This window comes from Chlamydomonas reinhardtii, chromosome 13 (assembly GCF_000002595.2).
Source record: "Chlamydomonas reinhardtii strain CC-503 cw92 mt+ chromosome 13, whole genome shotgun sequence".
NCBI classification, from domain to species: Eukaryota; Viridiplantae; Chlorophyta; class Chlorophyceae; order Chlamydomonadales; family Chlamydomonadaceae; genus Chlamydomonas; species Chlamydomonas reinhardtii.
In genome coordinates this window covers 3944852-3963904 of record NC_057016.1, presented here as the reverse complement: position 1 = coordinate 3963904, position 19053 = coordinate 3944852, and the positions used below count along the sequence as shown (strand labels likewise).

The 19053-nt window shown below is 71.0% G+C and overlaps 1 protein-coding gene across 1 annotated transcript; it reads left to right on the top strand.

Moving 5' to 3' along the window:
- The first annotated feature begins 26 nt into the window (after positions 1–26).
- Positions 27–18875, top strand: CHLRE_13g590850v5 (uncharacterized protein). Its single transcript, XM_043069758.1, has 15 exons — positions 27–372; positions 726–875; positions 1326–1394; positions 1766–2047; positions 2233–2499; positions 2812–2892; positions 3075–3370; positions 3648–3989; positions 4252–4327; positions 4522–4612; positions 4774–4950; positions 5130–5368; positions 5560–6840; positions 7001–13159; positions 13358–18875. Exons 1-15 carry the CDS (start codon positions 205–207, stop codon positions 17588–17590), a joined length of 13911 nt encoding a protein of 4636 aa, XP_042917733.1. The 5' UTR covers positions 27–204; the 3' UTR covers positions 17591–18875.
- The last annotated feature ends 178 nt before the right edge of the window (positions 18876–19053 follow it).

Genomic DNA, 19053 nt, shown 5'->3' with positions numbered 1-19053 from the left:
GTATGCTTCATATCCTGCACCTTTTAGAGGCATCGGTATTTAACGAAAGAGTCAGACCTTTTTCGACACAAGACCATATGACGCCAGAAAAGACAACTGGCATTCCAAAGGTCCCGACTTGGTGTGGCGTCATCGGCGGTGCCCTGGGAGCCCTTGCGTCTTGAGAGTTTTGGGGACGACGATTCGCCGGCTTCTCCTCTCCTTATGTCGCTGCCAGGGGAGCTGCGCGTGCCTGATGAACTCGACGCGCAGTGCGATGGCCCTGCTTGCCGTGGGGGCTTCGCCGGCAGGCTCGACATCGCGGCTTTACTTGAAGAGCAGCTCATTTTGCCTGAGGGCGTGGACTGCCTGGATGGCGACCCGGCAGTGCTGGTAAGTGCCTTGGTTCGAGGTGCCAACGGTGCCGTGTCGGCAAGGGAACAGTGCCGCTGTCCGGTGCGCTTTAACCGAGCCACGTCAAAAACGAAGTACACGGGGCAGGCACTTGTCGAATGGGGCCCGCACCCCAGCCTCAACCCCATAGTACGCCTTCGAGGAACCTGCCACACGCATAGCAAATGATCTTCCTGTCTGACCTTCGTGTCTCAGCGCGCCCGGAAACCCGCTTTCCACGGTCCGTGCGACCCCTGCATATTCGCCCAACACACCACTCACCACACATCGCCCTCCCACACCACCCTCCCACGCGCAACCCCCTTTGTCACCCGGCGCCGGTCAAACTCCAGGACCAGCTGTTTGACCTGGCGCGCGCCAAGTCTGAGCCGGCGCTGGGCGCTCACGCGCTGCGGCCGGTGCGCGACCCCTTCAAGGACCACCTGCTGGCGTGGCTGCACGCCGCGGAGGCCTTCCACCCGGAGGCGTTTGCGCTGATGCAGGTGCGTGCGTGTGTGTGTTTAAAAAGGGAAACAAAACCCCACCCAGGCGTGTGTGTTGTGTGTGTGTATTTGTGCGCGCGCGCGTGCGAAGGGCACGACTGAGGATTGGGGGTCGGGAATGGAGGGTAGTAGGGCACTGAGGGGTTCAAGAGGGGCTCGGCGGCCAGCATTAGCAGATAGCAGGCTACGGACGGGTGGGCCAGAGGGGACCAAACCAGGTGGCTGATGTTGCGAGCTGGAAGTACGGGGCCGCTGGCGATGTGGGTCGGCATGCGGGAGTAGATGCGGCGGAAGACCTTCATGCGACGTGTGACATGGGGCTACCACCTGCCCGCCTGCCCGCCTCACGCGGCTACAAATTCGGCGCCTGCCCCGGGCTCCTGCTCCGCTCTAAGCCCTGCCCGCTGCCGCAACCTGGGCACGCACACACACGCATTCTCTCGCTTGCAGGACTTGTTGCTGGTGGCTGACAGCGCTCTGGGCCTGGCCTCGCTGGCACTGAACGCAGTGGCGGTGTGGGTGAGTGCGGCGGGGTGCTGGGGGCGGGGGTAATGTGCCGGAGCCCAACAGGTCCCAGCAGTGAAGGAATCGTCGCCCAACCCAGACATGCAGTGCGAGCTCCACGTGTAACCTTCGGTGTGGGGCCGGGGCCGGGGATAGGGCCGGGGGCGCTCCCATGGGACCGAGCGGGCTGGCGGGCGGGTGTGCAACTACCCAAAACATGGACTCGGCAACACACACCACCCGGGCCAACGCCACGGCCATTCCCGCTGACCCGGACCCACGCGGCGCCCCACTCCACCTCGCGGCACCTCGCGCTTCCCCCCTGTCTACGATTCCACTTCTTAATTGATCATGAATGTAACCCCCCCCCCCCCACACACACACAGTGCTTCTGGCAGCACGGCTGCACGGGCGTGGCCATCGCGGGCGCGGTGCTGCTGCTGGCGCATTACCCCGCCTCGGCGGCGCTGCTGGCGCTGCAGCTCAAGGGCCACCACCGCGCCAGCGCCTGGCTGGCGGTGCCGCTGTACGACCTGGCGGCGATGGCGGCGCTGCCGCCGCTGCAGCGGCGCTGGCGGCGCTGGGCGGACCGGCGGCGGCTGTTCCGGCGCTGGCCGCGCTTGGCGGAGGCGGAGCTGTGGCTGTGGCAGTACCGGGCGTTGCGGCAGGTGTGCGCGGCGGGGACGGGGGCGTTGGAGGAAGAAGGGTGGGGCGGAGTTGAACACGCGTGTGTGCGCGCTGTGGGGGATTGGGCTGGGCATTGGGCTGCTATAGATGGGTCTCGCGCAACTTTCTACGGTATCTTACGCCCTCTGATGCTGCAACGACTTGCAACGACGCGTCGCATCTGCAGGTGGTGATGGCGCTGTTGCACGCCCTGCCCATCGCGGTGCTAATGGTGGTGGGGCTGGCGTCGGTGAAGCATACCGCCGCCGTGCCCCTGCCGGGCTGGAAGATGGGCGTGGCGGCCGCCGCGGCGGCCACGGCGGCGGCAGCGGCGGCGCTATGGCTGGGCGAGGCGGCTCTGAACGCTCGGTGGGGCGGCCAGATGAGCTTGCTGTCGTACCTGGGGCTGGCGCTGAGGCTGCGGGGCAGCAAGAAGCTGCCGTACGAGTGGCAGGTGCGTGCCGCGCGTGTTTGCGTGTATGTACAGTATGTGTGGAAGCGCATGCCCGAATCTCACAAAGCACACCAGTGGGGGCGAGGGTAATGGGTGGTGCGTTGCGGGGGCCTGTGTTCAGGGACCGGGCTGCCGGGATGGGGCGTGTGCGCGTGCGTGGCCCGCTGGTCACCACCTTGTCTTTGCACCGTCATGCCCCTGCCGGCTCCAATGCTCTCCATGCCCATACACCACATGGCTTGCACACCAATGCTTGCACACGCACCTGCACGCACGACGTCGACCCCTTCCCTTGTGCTTTTCCCCGCACAGTCCCAGCTGGCGGAGCAGCGGCTGAACATAAAGCCCGACGCGCCCGACTTTGTGGAACTGAGCCGGTTGCAGCGCTGCCAGGTGGGCAGCGTGGGGGCATAGGGGCGTGAGGTGGCGGGCTGGCGGCCTCGGGCGCTTGCGGAAGGAGTCGCGCTGCCCTAACGCGCTGTGGTGGTCGTGACCGTGGCGGTAGCTTGGCAAGTGTTTGCGTACAAGCGAGTATGATGGCAGCAGCCTCACCGACAGCTGGTTCTGTGTTGCAGATCTTACGGCTGGCGCTCATGCGGCCGCACTTCACCGTCAGCAATGCCGCCACGCACCCGCGGCCACCGCCGCGCGTGCAACACCACCGCAAGTCCTCCGCTGCGGGCAGCGCTTCCGGCGCCGCAGCGGCCGAAGCAGGTGCCGGCGGGGGCCGTGGCGGACAGGAGCTGGCGCTGACGTCAGAAGGCTGCTGGCGCTCCCCCGGGGCGGCTGCGGGGTGTGGGCATGCGGTGGCGGGCTGCGGCGCGGCGGTGCTGGCGCTGCGGGCGGCGTTTGCGAAGGTGCCGGGCTGTGGGTGAGTGGGGTGCGGTGGGACGGGGCACGTATTTGCGTGCGCGTTGTGGGGCTGTGGCGTCAGCCTGCAGGGGGGGAAGAGAGAGGCGCAGAGGGGGAGGCGGTAGGCGGACCTCGCATGCGAGGCGGAGGGCGGGATGGGGATTGGGTGGGCCGGAGGGAGCAGGCAAGGAAGAGAAAAGCAGCGCACGCAGGGAGGGAAGCGGGCATATTTGATAGCACATTGCGTCCGGCGACGCGTCCTCTCACACACGCTCACACGAGACCTCTCATTGCAGGCTGATGTGTGCCCCCGGTGCCAAGGCGGCGCGGCGCGGCTCCGGCGGCTCTGACAGCGGCTCTGACTCGGACGGGCGCCGGCCGCAGGCGCCGCCGTCGGCCTGCCTGCTGCTCACCACCAAGGGCGCCGTGAAGGCGGCAGTGGAGCTGATGCAGGGGCCCCTGGCGGCGGCGCGCTACAGCCTCATGGCACACGCCCGCCCCGCCGCTGGCAGTAGCAGCGGTGGCGCCGGCGCCTGCGCTGGTGGCGGGGCGGCGGGCGGGGCGGATGCGGGTGCCGGCGGCCCCAGTGGCGAGTTCGGAGTGAACCTGGTGTCCTTTGTTGACGCGGCGGCGTGCAAGTGAGTGGACGTATGTTGTTGGTGGCGGTAGTTGAGGCCGTGTGACTGGGTGACCAGGATTACAGCCAAACAGCCGGGGCCTTGACGAGTTCAGCCTCGCACTGACTTCCAAACTCGCGGCTTGTTCAGGCGTTTCCGGTTCTGCCGGCCTGCCTTGGTGACCCTGCCTTCCTCCACATTCCAGATCCTTCCACCGATGCACCTTTCGCGCCTTGCGCCGCTTGCCCTCAAGTAACATCCCTCTTCTCGTGCGCCTCCCCAGGCACTGCTGCAAGCTGCTGGACATGGTGGTGCGGCAGGGGCTGCAGTCGCTGATGCTGTGCGACTCAAAGCTGCCGGTGAGACGGGCGGGAACCGGGGCGCGTGTGTGGAGAACCTCTGATGCACGAGCCGACGATCAGACACGATGCGGGATGCGGCCCGGCCCAGTGGCGGCAGGACGTGAATCTGGTGGACTGCTCGCCTAGCCCATGCCGTCCGCCCGCCTGCTGCCTGACAAAGATACCCCATTATTTTTATCGCACTCGTGCAGCTGGATTTCTTCGGCGTGCTTACCGGCTACCTGCCCAGCCCCAAGTGCGTGCTGAGGAAGCTGGTGCTCAAGGACGTCATGGGCTCTGGCAGTGAGTCACGCAGGAGACATGTTGCCAGGGGTGCACGTAAAAGGGGTGCACATAAGGGTGCAGAATCTGCGTCTCGCTGCGCATCCTGCTCCAGCTTTCCGTCCTGGCCACGCCTGACCTGCCCCCCATATATCTCGTCACTCCGCCCCTCGCCCGCGCAGTCAGCACGCTGTGCATGCTGTGCGACGCGCTGTCGCACAACTCCTCCGTCACCTCGCTGGACCTGTCCAACAACCAGCTGTGGGGCCTGCGCGGCGCCAAGGAGCTGCGCGCCATGCTGCGGCGCAACGGCGGGCTGCGCACGCTGCTGGTGCCCTTCTGCAACATCGCGTCGCCGGGTGAGAGAGGCGTGCGGGGCGGAAGGGTTACCCTAGCTGTCCATGCGTGCGGCCTTCGACTCGGCCTTCGACTCGGCCTTTATGTGCTTGTGCCCTTGACCGATCGCCGCACCTCCACCGCACCTCCTCCGCACCTCCTCCGCACCTTCTCCATCCGCGCCCGTGCCGCACCTCCGCAGGCGCCATCGAGATTCTGAAGGGTGCGGCGGAGAACGCCACGCTGGCCGTGATCGACCTCAGCCAGAACCACGTGGGCGACGACACGCCCGACTGGGCCGACCTGTACGCGGCGGCGGCGGCGGCGGCCGCAGAGAAAGGAGCAGCAGCAGCAGCAGCGGGCCCTGGCGGAGCAGGAGGGGCGGCGGGGCCGCGCAACGGCGTGATGCGGGAGATCGACCTGTCCTTCAACTGGGTGCAGGTGCGGCTCGCGTTTGGAAGCGTGTGGCCGAGGGGCGTCGGGATGCGGTGCTGCGTGCTGCCCGTCTGCCGGGCTGCCTTGCCTTTATGCTATTGCAGTATGGCCTTGCCCTAACCGACAGTCCATATGCTATAGCAGTATGGCATTGCCATTCCTCTAACATTGCTCTAACGTTTGGCTTTGACTGGCAGGAGTCTCTGGCGGCCTGGACTGCGTCTCTGCTGGAGATGTTCCCCACCCTCACACGTCTGCTGCTGAACCACAACTCAGACGCCGCCGCCAGCCGCGTCGTGAGCCGCGCCGCCACGCCGCGCACCATGACGCCCCGCACCCTCACGCCGCGCACCCTCACGCCCTCGAACCTGCGCCCCGCCAGCGTCACCGCCAGCGCAGCGGCCGCCGGCGGTGGCGGCGCGGCGGCGCTGCCGTCGCCGGCGGCGCTGCAACAGGCCCCCAGCTCCAGCATGCTGTCGCCGACTGTTTCAGAGCGACTGGCGGCACTGCCTATGGCGGGTGGTGGTGGCGGCGGCGGCGGTGTCGGAGCGGGGGCAATGCTGGCACTTCGCCAGAGCAACTACAGCGTGGCCAGCGCCGCCGACTGGCAGAACCAGCTGCACTCGCAGTATGGGGCGGCGCCACCGCTGCCGCCCTGGGCGACGGGCGGCGGCGGTGGGGGCGGCGGCGGCGGGGGCGCGGGTGACGCGCCGAGCCGCAGCCGCGGCCAGCACCTGATTACGCACCTGGAGCTCTACACACTGAGCCGCACCGCCGGTGCAGGCGGCGGCGGCGGCGCGGCGGGACTCACGTCCTTTGGCGCCGCCACCGCGCTGCTGCGCCGCAGCCTTGCCCGGGCCTCCGGCGGCGCAGTCGGCGCGGCGCCGCAGAGTGGCGGCGGCGGAGGCGGCGGCATCGGTGGCGGGGGCGGCGGGCTTTCGGGTTCGCTGGGCAGGGTGGCGGCGCGGATGGTATCGGCCTGGACGACGAAGCGCAGCGGCAACTGCGGCGCAGGCGGCGGCGATGGCCCTAGCGGCTCCGGCGCCGCCGGCGGCCTCGGCGGCGGCGGCACGACCAGCGGCGCCCTGGTCAGCAGCAATGGCGGCAGCGGCCCATTGCTGTCGCAGAGCACGGCACCGATGCTGGGCTCAACAACCGGGGCGGCGGCGGCAGCGGCGGCTGCCGCCGCCGGCCGGCCCGCCAACAGCCTGTGGGTGGCGGTGGCGGCGATGGAGCGGTTGGACTTGCGCGGGCTGCCGTTCCCGGCCTGGTGGGCGCGGTCCGCCGCCAAGCCGAGCTCCGTGGTGATCGACGACTCGCAGGTGTACGACGACGGTGTGGGTGGCGGCGGCGGCGGTGGCGGCGGCGGCGCCCTGGCGGCGGCGCCGGCGCCCATGGCGGTCATGGAGCTGCCGCTGGGCGTGGTGCGCATGCTGGAGTCGGGTCTTTCGCAAGGCATGCTCGTGGTGGACCTAACGGTAAGTTGAACGCGCCCGGCGTTGTATGCAGGGCTCTTGCTGGACCTCACAATGGCTTCTGTCGGTTAATACGTTCTTGTTTTAACGCTTGTCCATGAAGAAGATGCTGCCCGCCATGCCCCGTGCAACAGTCCGCCCCTTGCCGTCCTCGCCCTCGCAGAGCCCCGACCTCCGCTGCGCCAGCCGGGCCGTGCAGCTGGCGGCGGTGTACCTGGCCCTGCAGCACGCCACGCACATCACCATCTCCAACGCGCCGCGCGCCGCCGGCCCCGGCGCTGGCCCCGCCTCCCTCGCCGCCGCGCAGCAGCAGCAGCTGCAAAGCATCATGGCGGCGGCTGCGCTGAACCCGCTGGCCGGCGGCGGCGCCGGAGCCAACCTGGCGTTGCTGCGCTCTTCGACGTCGTCGTTTGCGCGCGCCAACTCGGGCACAGCGGGCTTCGGCGGCCCCTGGTACGGCGGCGCCGCCGGCGGCAGGCTGCATTCCGAGACCGGGCAGTACACTGGCGGCGGTGGCGGCGGCGCCGTTGGGCTGCCGCAGCTGTCGCCGCGGTACGGATCCGTTGCCACCAGCGGCACCGCCAACACGGTGGCGGCAGCGGCGGCGGCGCTTGGCGGCGGCGGTGGCTCCAGCCATCTGACGGCCTCTGGCTCCTACCGCAGTGGCGCCGGCGCTGTGGGCCCCGTGGGGCCGCTGACGGCAGCGGCCCTGCTGCCGGCCTCACTGGCGGCGGCGCCGGCGGACGGCGCCGCCGCCACTGCAGCGTGGCTGGGCGCTGGCGGCGCCGCCGGCGGCGCGAGCAGCCGTCTGTCACAGACCCGCCGCAACGCGGAGCTGGCCAGCGGCGGTGGGGTCAACGTCCCCAGCATCAGCAGCCTTCACCGCTTCGCCATGCAGCGCAGCGGCAGCAGCGTCAGCAACAGCGGCGGCGGCTGGCCACCGGTGCCGCCGGTCGGGCTCACGGCCGCGGGCGCGGGCGCGGGCGCGGCATCCCTGGCGCCACCGCCGCCCGCAGTCCGGCACTCCATGCAGCCACATGGCACCGTGCACGCCGGCGCCGTGCAGCAGCAGCAGCAGCAGCCGCCGCACATGTTCCACAGCCACTACGTAGTCGGGCCTGGCGCCGCCAGCGGCCGCTTTATGCCGGCGGGGCCCGCCGGACTGAATCCCTACCACACGCCGGCGCCCTGGTACCTAGGCAGTGGCGGCGGCAGCGGTATCTACAGCGGCGGTGCCGGCAGCGGCGTAATCCCGACGTTCCCCATCCCCGGCCAGTCCGCGCTCATGCAAAGCCAGCCGGGCTCCACCTACGGCGGCCCCAGCGGCAGTCGGGTCGGCGGTGACGTCGAGAAGGGGCCGGCAGTCAACGACACGGCAGCGGCGGCAGCAGGGGCTCAGGCGGCGGCTGATGGGGCTGACAGCCATGGCGGCAGCGGCGACGTTTCGTTGCCAGGCATGGCGGCAGCTGCCTCGTCGCAGTCACGTGGCAATGCCAAGGCGGACGGGGCCGCCGCCGGCGCCACCACCGCCTCCTCGACATCGGCTTGCATCCACATGCAGGTGCCCTCAGCCGCGGCGGCTGCGGCGACGGCGGTGGCGGAGCGGCGGCGGCAGCGGCAGCTGCGGCGCGGCGGCGGCGACCTGGACATTTCCACCGCTGGGCTGTTCGTCATCGGCGGCTCAAGCCGCGGCGCCGACAACAGTGGCTCCGACGGCAACGGCGCTGGCGAGGACGCAAGCATGCGTGGCGAGGGTACCGGCACCGACCCCGGCGGCGACACCTGCGGCGACACGGGCGGCGACACGGGCGGCGAGGAGGCTGACGTGGCCGGGCTGGTGCAGCGGGCGCGCGGCTCCGGCCGCGCCTCCTCCGCCGGCGCATTCGCCAGCGCGCCCGCAGGCAGCAGCTGCAAGCAGCTGCGCGCTGGCGCGAGCGGCGGCCTTGACAGCGCGGATGAGGAGGAGGCGCTGCTTGCCTCCATCAGCCACGTCGTCGTCACGGGCGGCACGCGCGGCAGCGGCGAGCGGGGCAGCGGCCCCGGCGGCGGCAGCAGCCGCCCCAGCGGTGGCAGCGGCGGCGGGCGCATCGCGATCGCCGCCGGTGGGCCGCAGATATCGCTGGCGCCTGGCCTTGCAGAGCTGCCCCGTTTCAGCGATGTCGGCGGCGTCGGCGGAGGCAGTGCGCTGACCACCATTGATGCAATCTTTGGGACGGACACAGCGGTCAGCGGCATCTCGCCCTTCATGGCCAAGGTCGGCGCCGGCGTCAGCACCAGCTGCAACATCAACTTGAGCGTGGAGCACCTGGCATGCGGCGGCGGCGGCGCGGGCCGCGACGCTGAAGGCGAGGGCGATGGCGATGCAGCGCTGCTGACTATGCCAATGCTGCGGATGCGGCCGCCCTCGGCGGCGGCGGCGGCGCCCGCCCACCTGCGCCACGAACGCCAGCCGCTGGCGAGTCCGCTGCAGAGCAGCGTGCGTGCGTTGCTGGAGACAGACGACCGCGACGTCTACGGTGATGGCGACACTGGCACGGATGCCGACGGCGATGGGGCCGCTGGCGCTGAAGAGGCTGACGGCGCAGCAGCCGTGCTGCCGTCGACGGCGAAGAGGATGGCAATGGGCTCGGCGCCGCCGCTGCTGGCCCGGGCGGCTGCGAGGGCTGCCGCGGCAGCGGCGGCGGCGGCGGGCGCTGGCGGCAGCGATGACTTGGCGGACCTGAGGCGGGCGCTAGCTCCACGCATCAGCGATGCTGTAGCGGGCGGCGGCGAGCCCGCGTCGGGCCGTGCCAGCAGCGCGCTGACGGCTGGCGCCGGCGGCGTGGCGAGCGGCCCGAGCCAGGGGCCGCTGGGCGGGCCCATCGGCGGCGGTGACGGCGGCCGCGCGGTGTACGGCGTGTCGGCGGCCGCGATGATCGGCAACACCACGAGCGGCACCCTGGGCTCCTCGCTGCTGCTGGAGTCGGACATGGGGTTGGAGATGATCGAGGCCGGCATTGCCATGCTGCGAGCCGGCTCCACGGACGGCATGCGCCGCACGGCGCCGCGGGGGCCGCACGGCGCCGCCGCGGCCGCAGTCGCCGGCAGCAACGCGGCCCGGCTGCGCGCGCTGTCACCCGGCGGCCCATCGACCGCGGGGGCGCTTGACGCCGCCTCCGAGTCCCTATCCTGCCTGACACTCGACGGCTCGGAGACGATGTCGGGCTCAGCGGCAGTCATCGCAGCCGCAGCCGCAGGCGCAGCAGCGGCCACGCCCACGCAGCGGCAGGCTGCATCGACAAGGTCGCGTGTGGGCTCGCCCGCCTCGCCACCGCCCGCGGGCCAGGGCGCCGCCGCCATCGTGACAATCGACGCCGCCCGGCCCGCCGTGCTGGGTGCGGTGGGGGACCTCCTCACGACTGGCCTCATCGCCGCCGGGTCCTCCGGCGCTAGCACCGGCGCTCCGGCGGCGGCAAGGCCCGGCTCCGCGGCCGCTGCAGGCAGCCTGCCGTTCCCCGGCAGCAATACTGGCAGCAGTAGCAACGCCCCCGCGAGCGCCGGCGCGGCGCGTGAGTCCGCCGGCCAGCGCTCCTCCTTCTCCTTCGCGCCCTTCCGCCGCAGCTCTACCGACGTGCAGGGCATGACCGCGGCGCAGCAGCAACATGTGCAGGCGTTGATGGTGGCCGCGGCGGCGCCGCTGCTGGTGGCGGCGCAAGCGCTGCCGTCCAACGGTCAGGCCGACGCCGACGCCGACGCAGCAGTCGTTACTGCAGCGGCGGCACGCGGCCAAGGCAACGCCGACAACAGCAGCAGCAACAGCAACAGCGGCGGCACTTTTAGCCCGGAGGCCAATGTGGTCATGTACATAAATGCGGCGGGCAGCCTGCGTGCGTCCGGCGGCATGGTAGTGCCCTGGGTCAAGGGCCGGCGCGGCAGCAGCGATGCAGGTACCGGCGGCGCTGGCAGCAGCCCCACCGCATTGCTTCCGCCGCCCCTGCCACGCAGCACAAGCCCTGCACCAATTGTTTCCGCGCCCGCTGGCGGCTGCGGCGCGGGTTCCGACGCCAGCGACAGCGCTGCGGCCGGCGCGGGTGCTGTCGGCGGCAGCCCAATCAACGCTGAGGTCATTTCTGGCGTGTTGCCAATGGTGGTAACGCCCGTGCTGGCTCCCCCCACGATGAAGGCCGGCTCCATCAGCAACGGCTCGGCCATGGCAGCGCTGGCGTCCCTCGTGGCCGCCGCCGCCACCCCCAGCAGCCTGGCCAACAGCGGCAGCGCCGCCGGCGCCAGCACCGCCGAGGCCATGGCGCAGCTGGTGGCGGCGGCGGCGGCGGCGCTGGACAGCATCCGCTGGGAGGACAACCGCGCGGCCGGCGGCGGCAGCAGCACCGGCGGCGGTGGCGGCGCTGCTGCGGGCGGCGGCGTGGAACGGCGGGGCAGCGGCTGGCGCGGCAGCGGCGCGGCAGGGGGCGGCGGCGCGGAGGCGGCGCCGATGGAGGATGAATACGTCGAGAGCGAGCTGGACATCTCATTCAGGGCGGAGGCTGAGGCGTACGCAGCGCTGCGCAGCCTGCGCAACACCTCGCACACGCTGGCGTCCGGCGGTAATGGATACGGCAGTGGCGAGGGCGCCGGCAGCAGTGGCGGCGGCGCCGGCGTGATCGCGCCGCGCATGCTCAGCGATCTGCTGCAGGCGGGGCAGCTGCAGCAGCTGCAGGCGCTGTCGCGGCAGCACCAGGCGGCCCTGGTGGAGGCGCTGGCGGCACGACAGGGCCAGGGGCAGCAAGGGCCGGCGCCGAGGCAAGCCCAGACGGGCGAGCAGCTGGCACAGCCGCCGCAGCAACAACAGCAGCAGCTGGAGGGATTGCAGGCGCCCCTGGCAGCGGCAGCCGCTTGCGCCGAGAGGGACTCTGGCGACGGCGCTCAGACGCCGAACGCTGCGTCCGCCGCGGCCAAGTCGCATGGCCTGCCGGCCGAGCCGCCGGCCGCCGCCGCCTCTGCTCCCGCGCCGTCGGGCACCAACGGTGCCGACGACTCGCTCCGACCGCCGCCTGCACTCGCCGCGGCGGCCGTGCCGGAGACGGCTGCGTTGCGCCCTGCTGGCCGGGGCAAACCTCCTGCCGGCGATGGGCCCGCCGCCGCCCTCGGCCTGGCGGCGATGCGCTTCCGCAGTGAGAACGGCGACGTGCGGGTGCGGTCCGCGCTGCCTGGCGGCGGCGGCGGAGGTGGAGGCGGCGGCGCAGGTAGCCGAACCGACTCAGCCGCGGTGGCCGCGGCGGGGCTCCCGGCCTCTCTCAGCAGTCACCGCGGCAGCGCGCGCCTGGCGCCGGCTCTGCTGGCGATGACGTCGGGTATGGGCGTGGGTGTACCGGTGCTGGCGCGTCGGCCGTCAGGGCCGCCGTCGGCGCCGTCTGCGATGCTCCTGGCGGCCGGCGGCGCGCACGGCGGCGGCGGCGGCGGCGGGCCGCTGGCCATTGCACTGCCGCCCAGCCTGATGCGCGTCACCAGCAGCCGCCGCGCCAGCTTCGGTCTGCACACGCACTTTGAGACGCCTGCGGCAGACGGCGGCGAGACCAGCACGGCCAACAGCAGTGACATACCCGTTGCCGGGCCGCCGCCACCGGTTTCGGTGCCGCCGCCGGCCTCGGGCGGTGCGGCCGGCCCAGCCCTGGGTCGCTCCTTCCTGAGGCCGAGCGGCGCGTCCGCCGGCAGCTACCCGCAGCAGCCCGGCGCGAACCCCATCAGCTTGCCACCCCACCTGCAGCTGGCGATGGCGTCCAACGGCAGCACCGCGGGCACCGCGCCCGCGTCTGCTGCGCCCCACGCTGCGGGCCAGACGGGTCACATGCACCACCTGTCCTCTCAGGGCTGGGCGCCCGCGTACGGCGGCGCCTTTGGCGGCGCCCGCAGAGCCTTCACCGGCCCCGGCGGCGGCCCGTCGAGCGACGGCAACGACACGGATGCGTTTGACCAGCCGGCCGCGACTGGCGAGGTAAACAATGACCCGGGTGTGATGTACGATGGGGCTGCAGGAGGCGGCGCCGCCGCCGCCGCCCTGCCGCAGCCGAGCATGGTCCGCGCCGCTGCTGCGGCGGCGGCGGCGCTGGGGCTGGTGGGCTCGGGCGGCGGGGGCGGCGGCGGCGTTGGCGTGGAGGCTAGCAACGCGGTGGCTGTGGTGCTTGTGGTGGGCGGCGAGGGCATGCTGCGGATGCCGCTGCGGGCGCTGGAGCTGCCGCTGCGGGCGGCGCTGGCGAGGCGGCCGGGCACCACGGTGTCGTTCCGGGTGTCGGGCCTGAGCCACGACGGCATGCGGCAGCTGCGGGCGCTCATGGGCATTGCCAAGGTGGGCGGCGTGGCTTGGGGAGCAGGGACAGGGAAGACAGGGAGGGACAGCACAGCGAGCACACCCGTACCGTATATGTGTGTTCATTGCTTGGCAGGCGCCAGTAAGCATGCAGGCGCATGTGCCTTGCTGATTTCTGGACGCTGGCCCCGTGTTCAACACCTGACGCTGCTCAATCTTGCCCCCTTCACCGCGCAGGTGCCCATGCCTGAGCGCACCTACGCCTGGCTGCTGCCCTCCCAGTCCATGCAGCACCTGTCCATCACAGGCGTGGCGCCGCCGCCAGGCGCAGGCGCCGCCGCCGCCGGCTACAGCGGCTACAACGCCCTGGGCTTCAGCGGCTACGCAGGCGGCGGCGGCGTCAGCGGCGGCCAGAGCGGGCTGCGCATGGCGCTGCAGAGCCTGGTTGCCATGGGCAGCAACGTGTCCCGTGCCGTGAGTCGCATGGACAGCGGCAACGGCTTTGCAGGCGGCGGCGGCGCCGCCGCCAGCGGTACGGGTACAGCGATGTACAGCCACATGCCGTCGTACTACGACAACCTCGGCGCGCCGCTGGATCTGGGTTACATCCTGCCGCCCATGGATTCCGCAGAGCCGTCCGGCTACCTCAGCGGCTATATGATGGGTACCTATGCGCCGCAGCAGGCGGCGGCGGCAGCCGCCGCCTACCAGCCGCAAGGCACGGAGGCGGCGGCGGGGACGCTGGACTCTCCCCCGGAGGGCGCGCAGCCGGCGCCGACGGCTGCGCAGCTTGTGCTGCAGTCCCAACCGTCACAGCAACCGCTTCCATCTCAGCGGCTGCTGCAGGCACCCCCGGGCGTGGTGAACCGGGAGGAGCTGTTGGCACTGCAGCTGCAGTTCAGCCGCGGCCTCTGCAGCGGACCCAACTCCATGGACCGGAGCGGCGTGGCGGGTGGCAGCGCCGGAGGAGCAGGCGGAGGCGGCAGCAGCCGCAAGCCGCGCTCCGCAGAGCGCCGAGCTGGCGGCGCCAACCCCGGCCAGGCCGTGCCGGCTGGCTCGAATCCCGTGGCGGCCGCGGCCGCGGCGGCGGCCGCATTTGGCCAGGCCTATGCGGACGGCCGCAGCGGCGCTGACGGCGCCGGCGGTGGCGTGCATGTGAGCGCGCCGCTGGCCCGGATGCCGCCGTCGACGGCCGCCTTCCAGCCTGGGTTACCGCCGCCGCCGCCCTCCAACCCAGCCTCGCGCCGCTCCTCCGCCGTCAGCCCACCTGGAAGCGCCACCTCCCACCACGCGAGCCACGCGGCGCATGCCCACCGCGCCTCGCTCGGCAGCTTCAGCTCGCGGCCCGGCTCCGCCGCCGCTCCCGCGCCGGTGCCGGCGCCTGCTGGGCTGGCGGCGCCACCGCCGCCAGAGCCTGACCACCTGCAGTCGCCCTTCGGCGCCACAGGGCCCGCCGGGACACCGTTCCAGGGCCACACGCCGCGCGGCAGCCCCCGTGGCACGGCAACCGGCGAGGACCCGGCGGCGGCTGCCGCGTACCTGCAGCAGCAGCAGCAGCACGGCATGTACATGCCGCATCTGGTCCGGATCCACACGGGACACGCCCTGCCGCTGTCCGCAGGCCGGCGGCCCAGTAGCGCCGCGCCTGTAGCGACGGCGGCTGGCGCCGGCACCCGCCCGCTCAGCGGGGCAATGTCCTTGGCGGCAGCGGCGCCGCCGCCTCCACAGGGCATGGTGCTGGTGCAGCTGCGGACGTCCTCCCGGCCCGCTAGCGGCCGCAACGTTTTGCCCGCTGGCCAGGCAGGTGCGGCCGCGTCGTCCTCGCAGCCCTCCAACGTGCAGCTGCTCCTGGGCCGCGGCGCCCACCACGGACCCAGCCCCCACGCCGCCGCGGAGACGCAGGCCGCCGTCGCCGCAGCCATGGCGGCACTGGCGGAGCGCGCGAACGCCGCCGGCGGCCGTTTGCGGCCGCTGCCGCCGCCGACGGTGCTTCAGGCCAGTGGCCTGTTGCACGGCGCCGCCGGCGGTGGCAGCAGCCTGTACGGCAGCTATGGCGGCGGTGCCGCCGGCGCTGCCGCAGGCAGCCACATGAGCGGCGCATACGTGGTGAGTGGCACGGTCTTGAGCAGCGGCATGATCCTCGCGTCCGGTGGCGATGCTGGCGGTGGTGGCGGCGGCGCTGGCGGTGGCGGTGGCGGTGGCGGCGGCTCGCGCAGCCACTACTACAGCGGCGGCTCCGTGGCGCCTGTAGGCATGATGGACAGCCTGCCTGATGAGGACCCTGCAGTCATGGATGATGATGAGGATAGCAAGTTCACAGGCACACTGGAGAATGTGCGCCCCTCGGCGGGCCGCATGCGGCCCGGCACCGCCACCAGCACCGGACGCGGAGCTGGAGCGGGTGTGGGGGACCTGCGCAGTGGCAACGGTGGCCACGGCGCCACCAGCCACGTGTGTGTGGGCGCATTCGGCTCCACAGCGGAGTACCACCACACAGGCAGCGTCGGGCAGCAACAGTACCCGTCGGCCGCCGCCGCGGTGGCAGCGGCTTCTGCGAGCGCCACGCCCGCAGCCGCGCTGGCCGCCGCACTCGACGCCGGCGGCGGCATGTCGCCGGGCCTGCTGCCGCTGCCCTCGGGCTCCGGGTGGCCTCGGGTGGCGCTGCCGCGCCCCAGCGGCGCCGGCGCCGGCGATGACAGCGGCTGCACCGCCGGCTCCACCGGAGGTGTCCAGCAGTGGGCGCCTCTGCCGTCCTTGGGCCGGGTCAATGCAGCGGCAGTGGACTCGGCGGGCGGCCTGCTGTCCGGCGCCTCGCCCTTCACGAGCCCCAGCGCCGCCAGCGGCAACCTGCTCCCGCCCCCCATGGCCAGCCTGCTTGTGTCAGGTGGCAGCTTGCAGCGCGGAGGCCTGCACCGCATGACCACGGGCGGCAGCAGCGGCCGCGTGGCGCTGGGCGGCCTGGGCTTCGGCAGCACCATCGACATGAGCGCCGGCAACGCCCCCAACAGCTTTGCGGCCGCTGCGGCCGCCGCATTCGTGCAACAACAGCAGCAGCACCAGCACCAGCAATACCAGCAGCAGCAGCAGTACCTGCAGCAGTACACGCAACAGCAACCCCAGCAGCAGTACACGCAGCACGCGCAGCAGCAACAGCAGCAGCAGCAGCAGTACGCCTCGTTTGGCGCCGCCGCCGATGCGCTGCTGCCCATTTTGCCGGTGCCGATTCCGATGCCCGCGGGCCCACTGATGCTGGGCCCCGCCAGCGACGCCGCCAGCCAGGCCACCAGCCGCACCGCCTCGCCAATGCCCGCCGCCGGCACGCCGGCCGGCGGGCGCAGCGGCGCCACCAGTGCCAGCGCCCCCCGCAGCGGCGCCAACGCCCAGCCGTCCAAGTCGCCCTCGCCCACTGCGCTGTCCAGCCTGGGCATGCTGCCGCCACCCGACCCCTTGCTGTTCACTCAGGAGGGCGTGCTGCTGCCGCGGCGGACGTCGTCGGCGACCGACGCGTCAGGGCCCACAGCGGCTGGCGGCGGCAACGGCGCCACGTCTAGGCATGTGCTTGAGCACCCGGCGTCGAGAAGCTCGCCGGTGAGGCCAGGGTCTGCGGGGGCCGACGGCGGCGGCGGCGCAGCCAGCCACCGCCATGGCCAGGGGCTACGCGGGCAGGGGCCATACGGTGGTGGCTCGGCCGCCTCGTCGCCGCCCACGCTGCACCTGTCTGGGGGCCAGGCGGAGGGCAGCGGCACAAGCGCGGACATCGGCGGCCCCTCGGCGGTAGCGGCTGTGGCGACGGCAGCTTTGGAGGCGCGTGAAGGCGCAGGTGGCGGCGGCGGCCTGCTGCGCATCGGCAGCAGTGGCCGGCGGCCGGCGGCTGAAGGGGCGTCTAGTATTGGGAGTGGCGGAGGTGGTTTTCCAGCTGCTCTGCAGCAGCGCGTTATGTCGCATGGCGCTCCCAGCCACCCGGGCTCCGCGCATGGCCAGCACTCGGCGCTGATGGAGCTCCAGCAGCAGGGCGGCGTGCCAGGTAGCCAGGGGCAGCCGCAGCAGCAGATGCAGGCGCAGCAGGTGCCGCAGCAGATGCAGATGCAGCGCATGGCAGCCATCCCCGAGAGCCGCCCCTTCCCGCGCCAGCACCACAACGGCGGCGGCGGCGGCGGCGACATTGGCCTGTCGGAGGGCGAGTCCGGCAGCGGCGGCGACGGCAGCCACGATTACGGCGGCGACGGCCAGCCCAACGTGTTGTACTCGGGCTGTAGCAGCGGCGAGGGCGGCAGTAGCAAGCTGCTGCTGCGCCGCGGCGGCACCGGGAACAGCGGCGGCGAGGGCGGCGACACCGGGGCGGGCGCGGTGGGCGTGCTGAGCTCGGGCAGCCACGCGGTGGGTAGCGGCGCCGCAGGTGGTGCAGCTGCAGCTGCTGGTGGTGCCGGTGTTGGCGGCAGCGGCGGGTGGCCGGTGCAGACGCTGGTTTAGCGGCAAAGGGGTCGTGTGTGTGTGTGTGTGTGTGTGTGTGTGTGTGTGTGTGTGTGCGCGTGTGCGTGTTGGGTGTTTGTTTGTTTCTATATGTGTGCACGAGGCCCGACAGCTCAACATGCTTAACTGGCGCGGCATGTCAGGGACCGTACTGTGCGGAATGAGCGTCGCGAGTAACGTTCAAGCGCACTTCAGTCCACCAGTTCAAGGTCATTTTTTAGTTCTGGGGACGACGTTGCTCAAGAGGCACTATTTGCAAGGGCGCTTGACTCAATCGAGAGTTGGTCGTTCACGCGGGATGTAGAGAACATCGTGTACGGTATCCCATACACCCTATTTTGCGTATGTTACGGATTCGTCGGGCGTCAGCATGGGATCAAACGAAGGAGTAGGGATCCCATGCACCTATCCTATTACGGCACAAGAGCGCGCTATGAGTCAAGTAGTTTGCGGTGGAGCTGGTCGTGTTACAGCGGTATTGGTATGACGAGGCAAGGGCCCTGCTATTGCAATCACAGTTCCTGGGTCGGAGTACATACATACGTCACTGTCTTGTGAGAGATGGCCGCCGTTTCGGCATTTTGCCTGGGTGTGTTTTGGGTGCGACGAGCAGACGCACGTGTTTGGTTGTTGTGGTCGTGTTTGGTTTGTGTGACTGCGGTCGGCTGAGCCTGTGCGTGAGCGCATGTTGCGTCTCCGGGCCTGCTCCGCGAAAGGATGTTGACTTTAGCTATCTATGCTCGCGAAAGATTGCGCCTTATGTTGGCTGCCTGTTTGGAGACTCGGCATGAGCCTGTCCCGATGACGGCAAGTCTAGGCTTATGAAGGCGGCGTCCGCCTACCATTATAGTATTCTTGCGGGTGACGCCTGACGCATTGGCGGCGTGATCTGTGTTTATGGTGCATTTGTGTGTGTGTGGCCCTACCGTGGGCGAGGAGCGGCGCCCGTTAGCGCTCGGCTACCCTAGATACCGAAGCGCACGAAGAAGTTTGGCCATTCATGGAACGGACGCCGCAGGTACAGCCGTTGATCACACGGCACTGACTGCCGGAGCTTACCACAAGCCGGTGCAGGCTAAAGAGCAAAGGAGCTGCGGTCGGTGTTCTGCGTTCCCATGTTCCGGGTTTCCGGTAGGCGTGTGTTGGCATTGGTTGGGACTGTTGGGAGAAGGACACATCATTGGGCTGATTGCATTCATGCACACATAAGAGACGTTCACGTTGGTTACTTCAGCTCGTGGCTGGGGGCCTGCTTCGCAAGGCAGGGCTGTAATGCATCTGAGGACGCCCCGGCCTCACGCGCCAGCAGTGTCAGGAGGAAGAGCAATTGAGCAAACACCGACAAGCAGGCAAAAGCTGCAGCCGAAACGCCGGCGGAGCAAGCGCAGACGCGAGACGCCGCCCAGGCGACAGGTATGGCAGGCGGCCAGGCGCAGACAGCTGCTAGGAAACTGGGGGCAGTC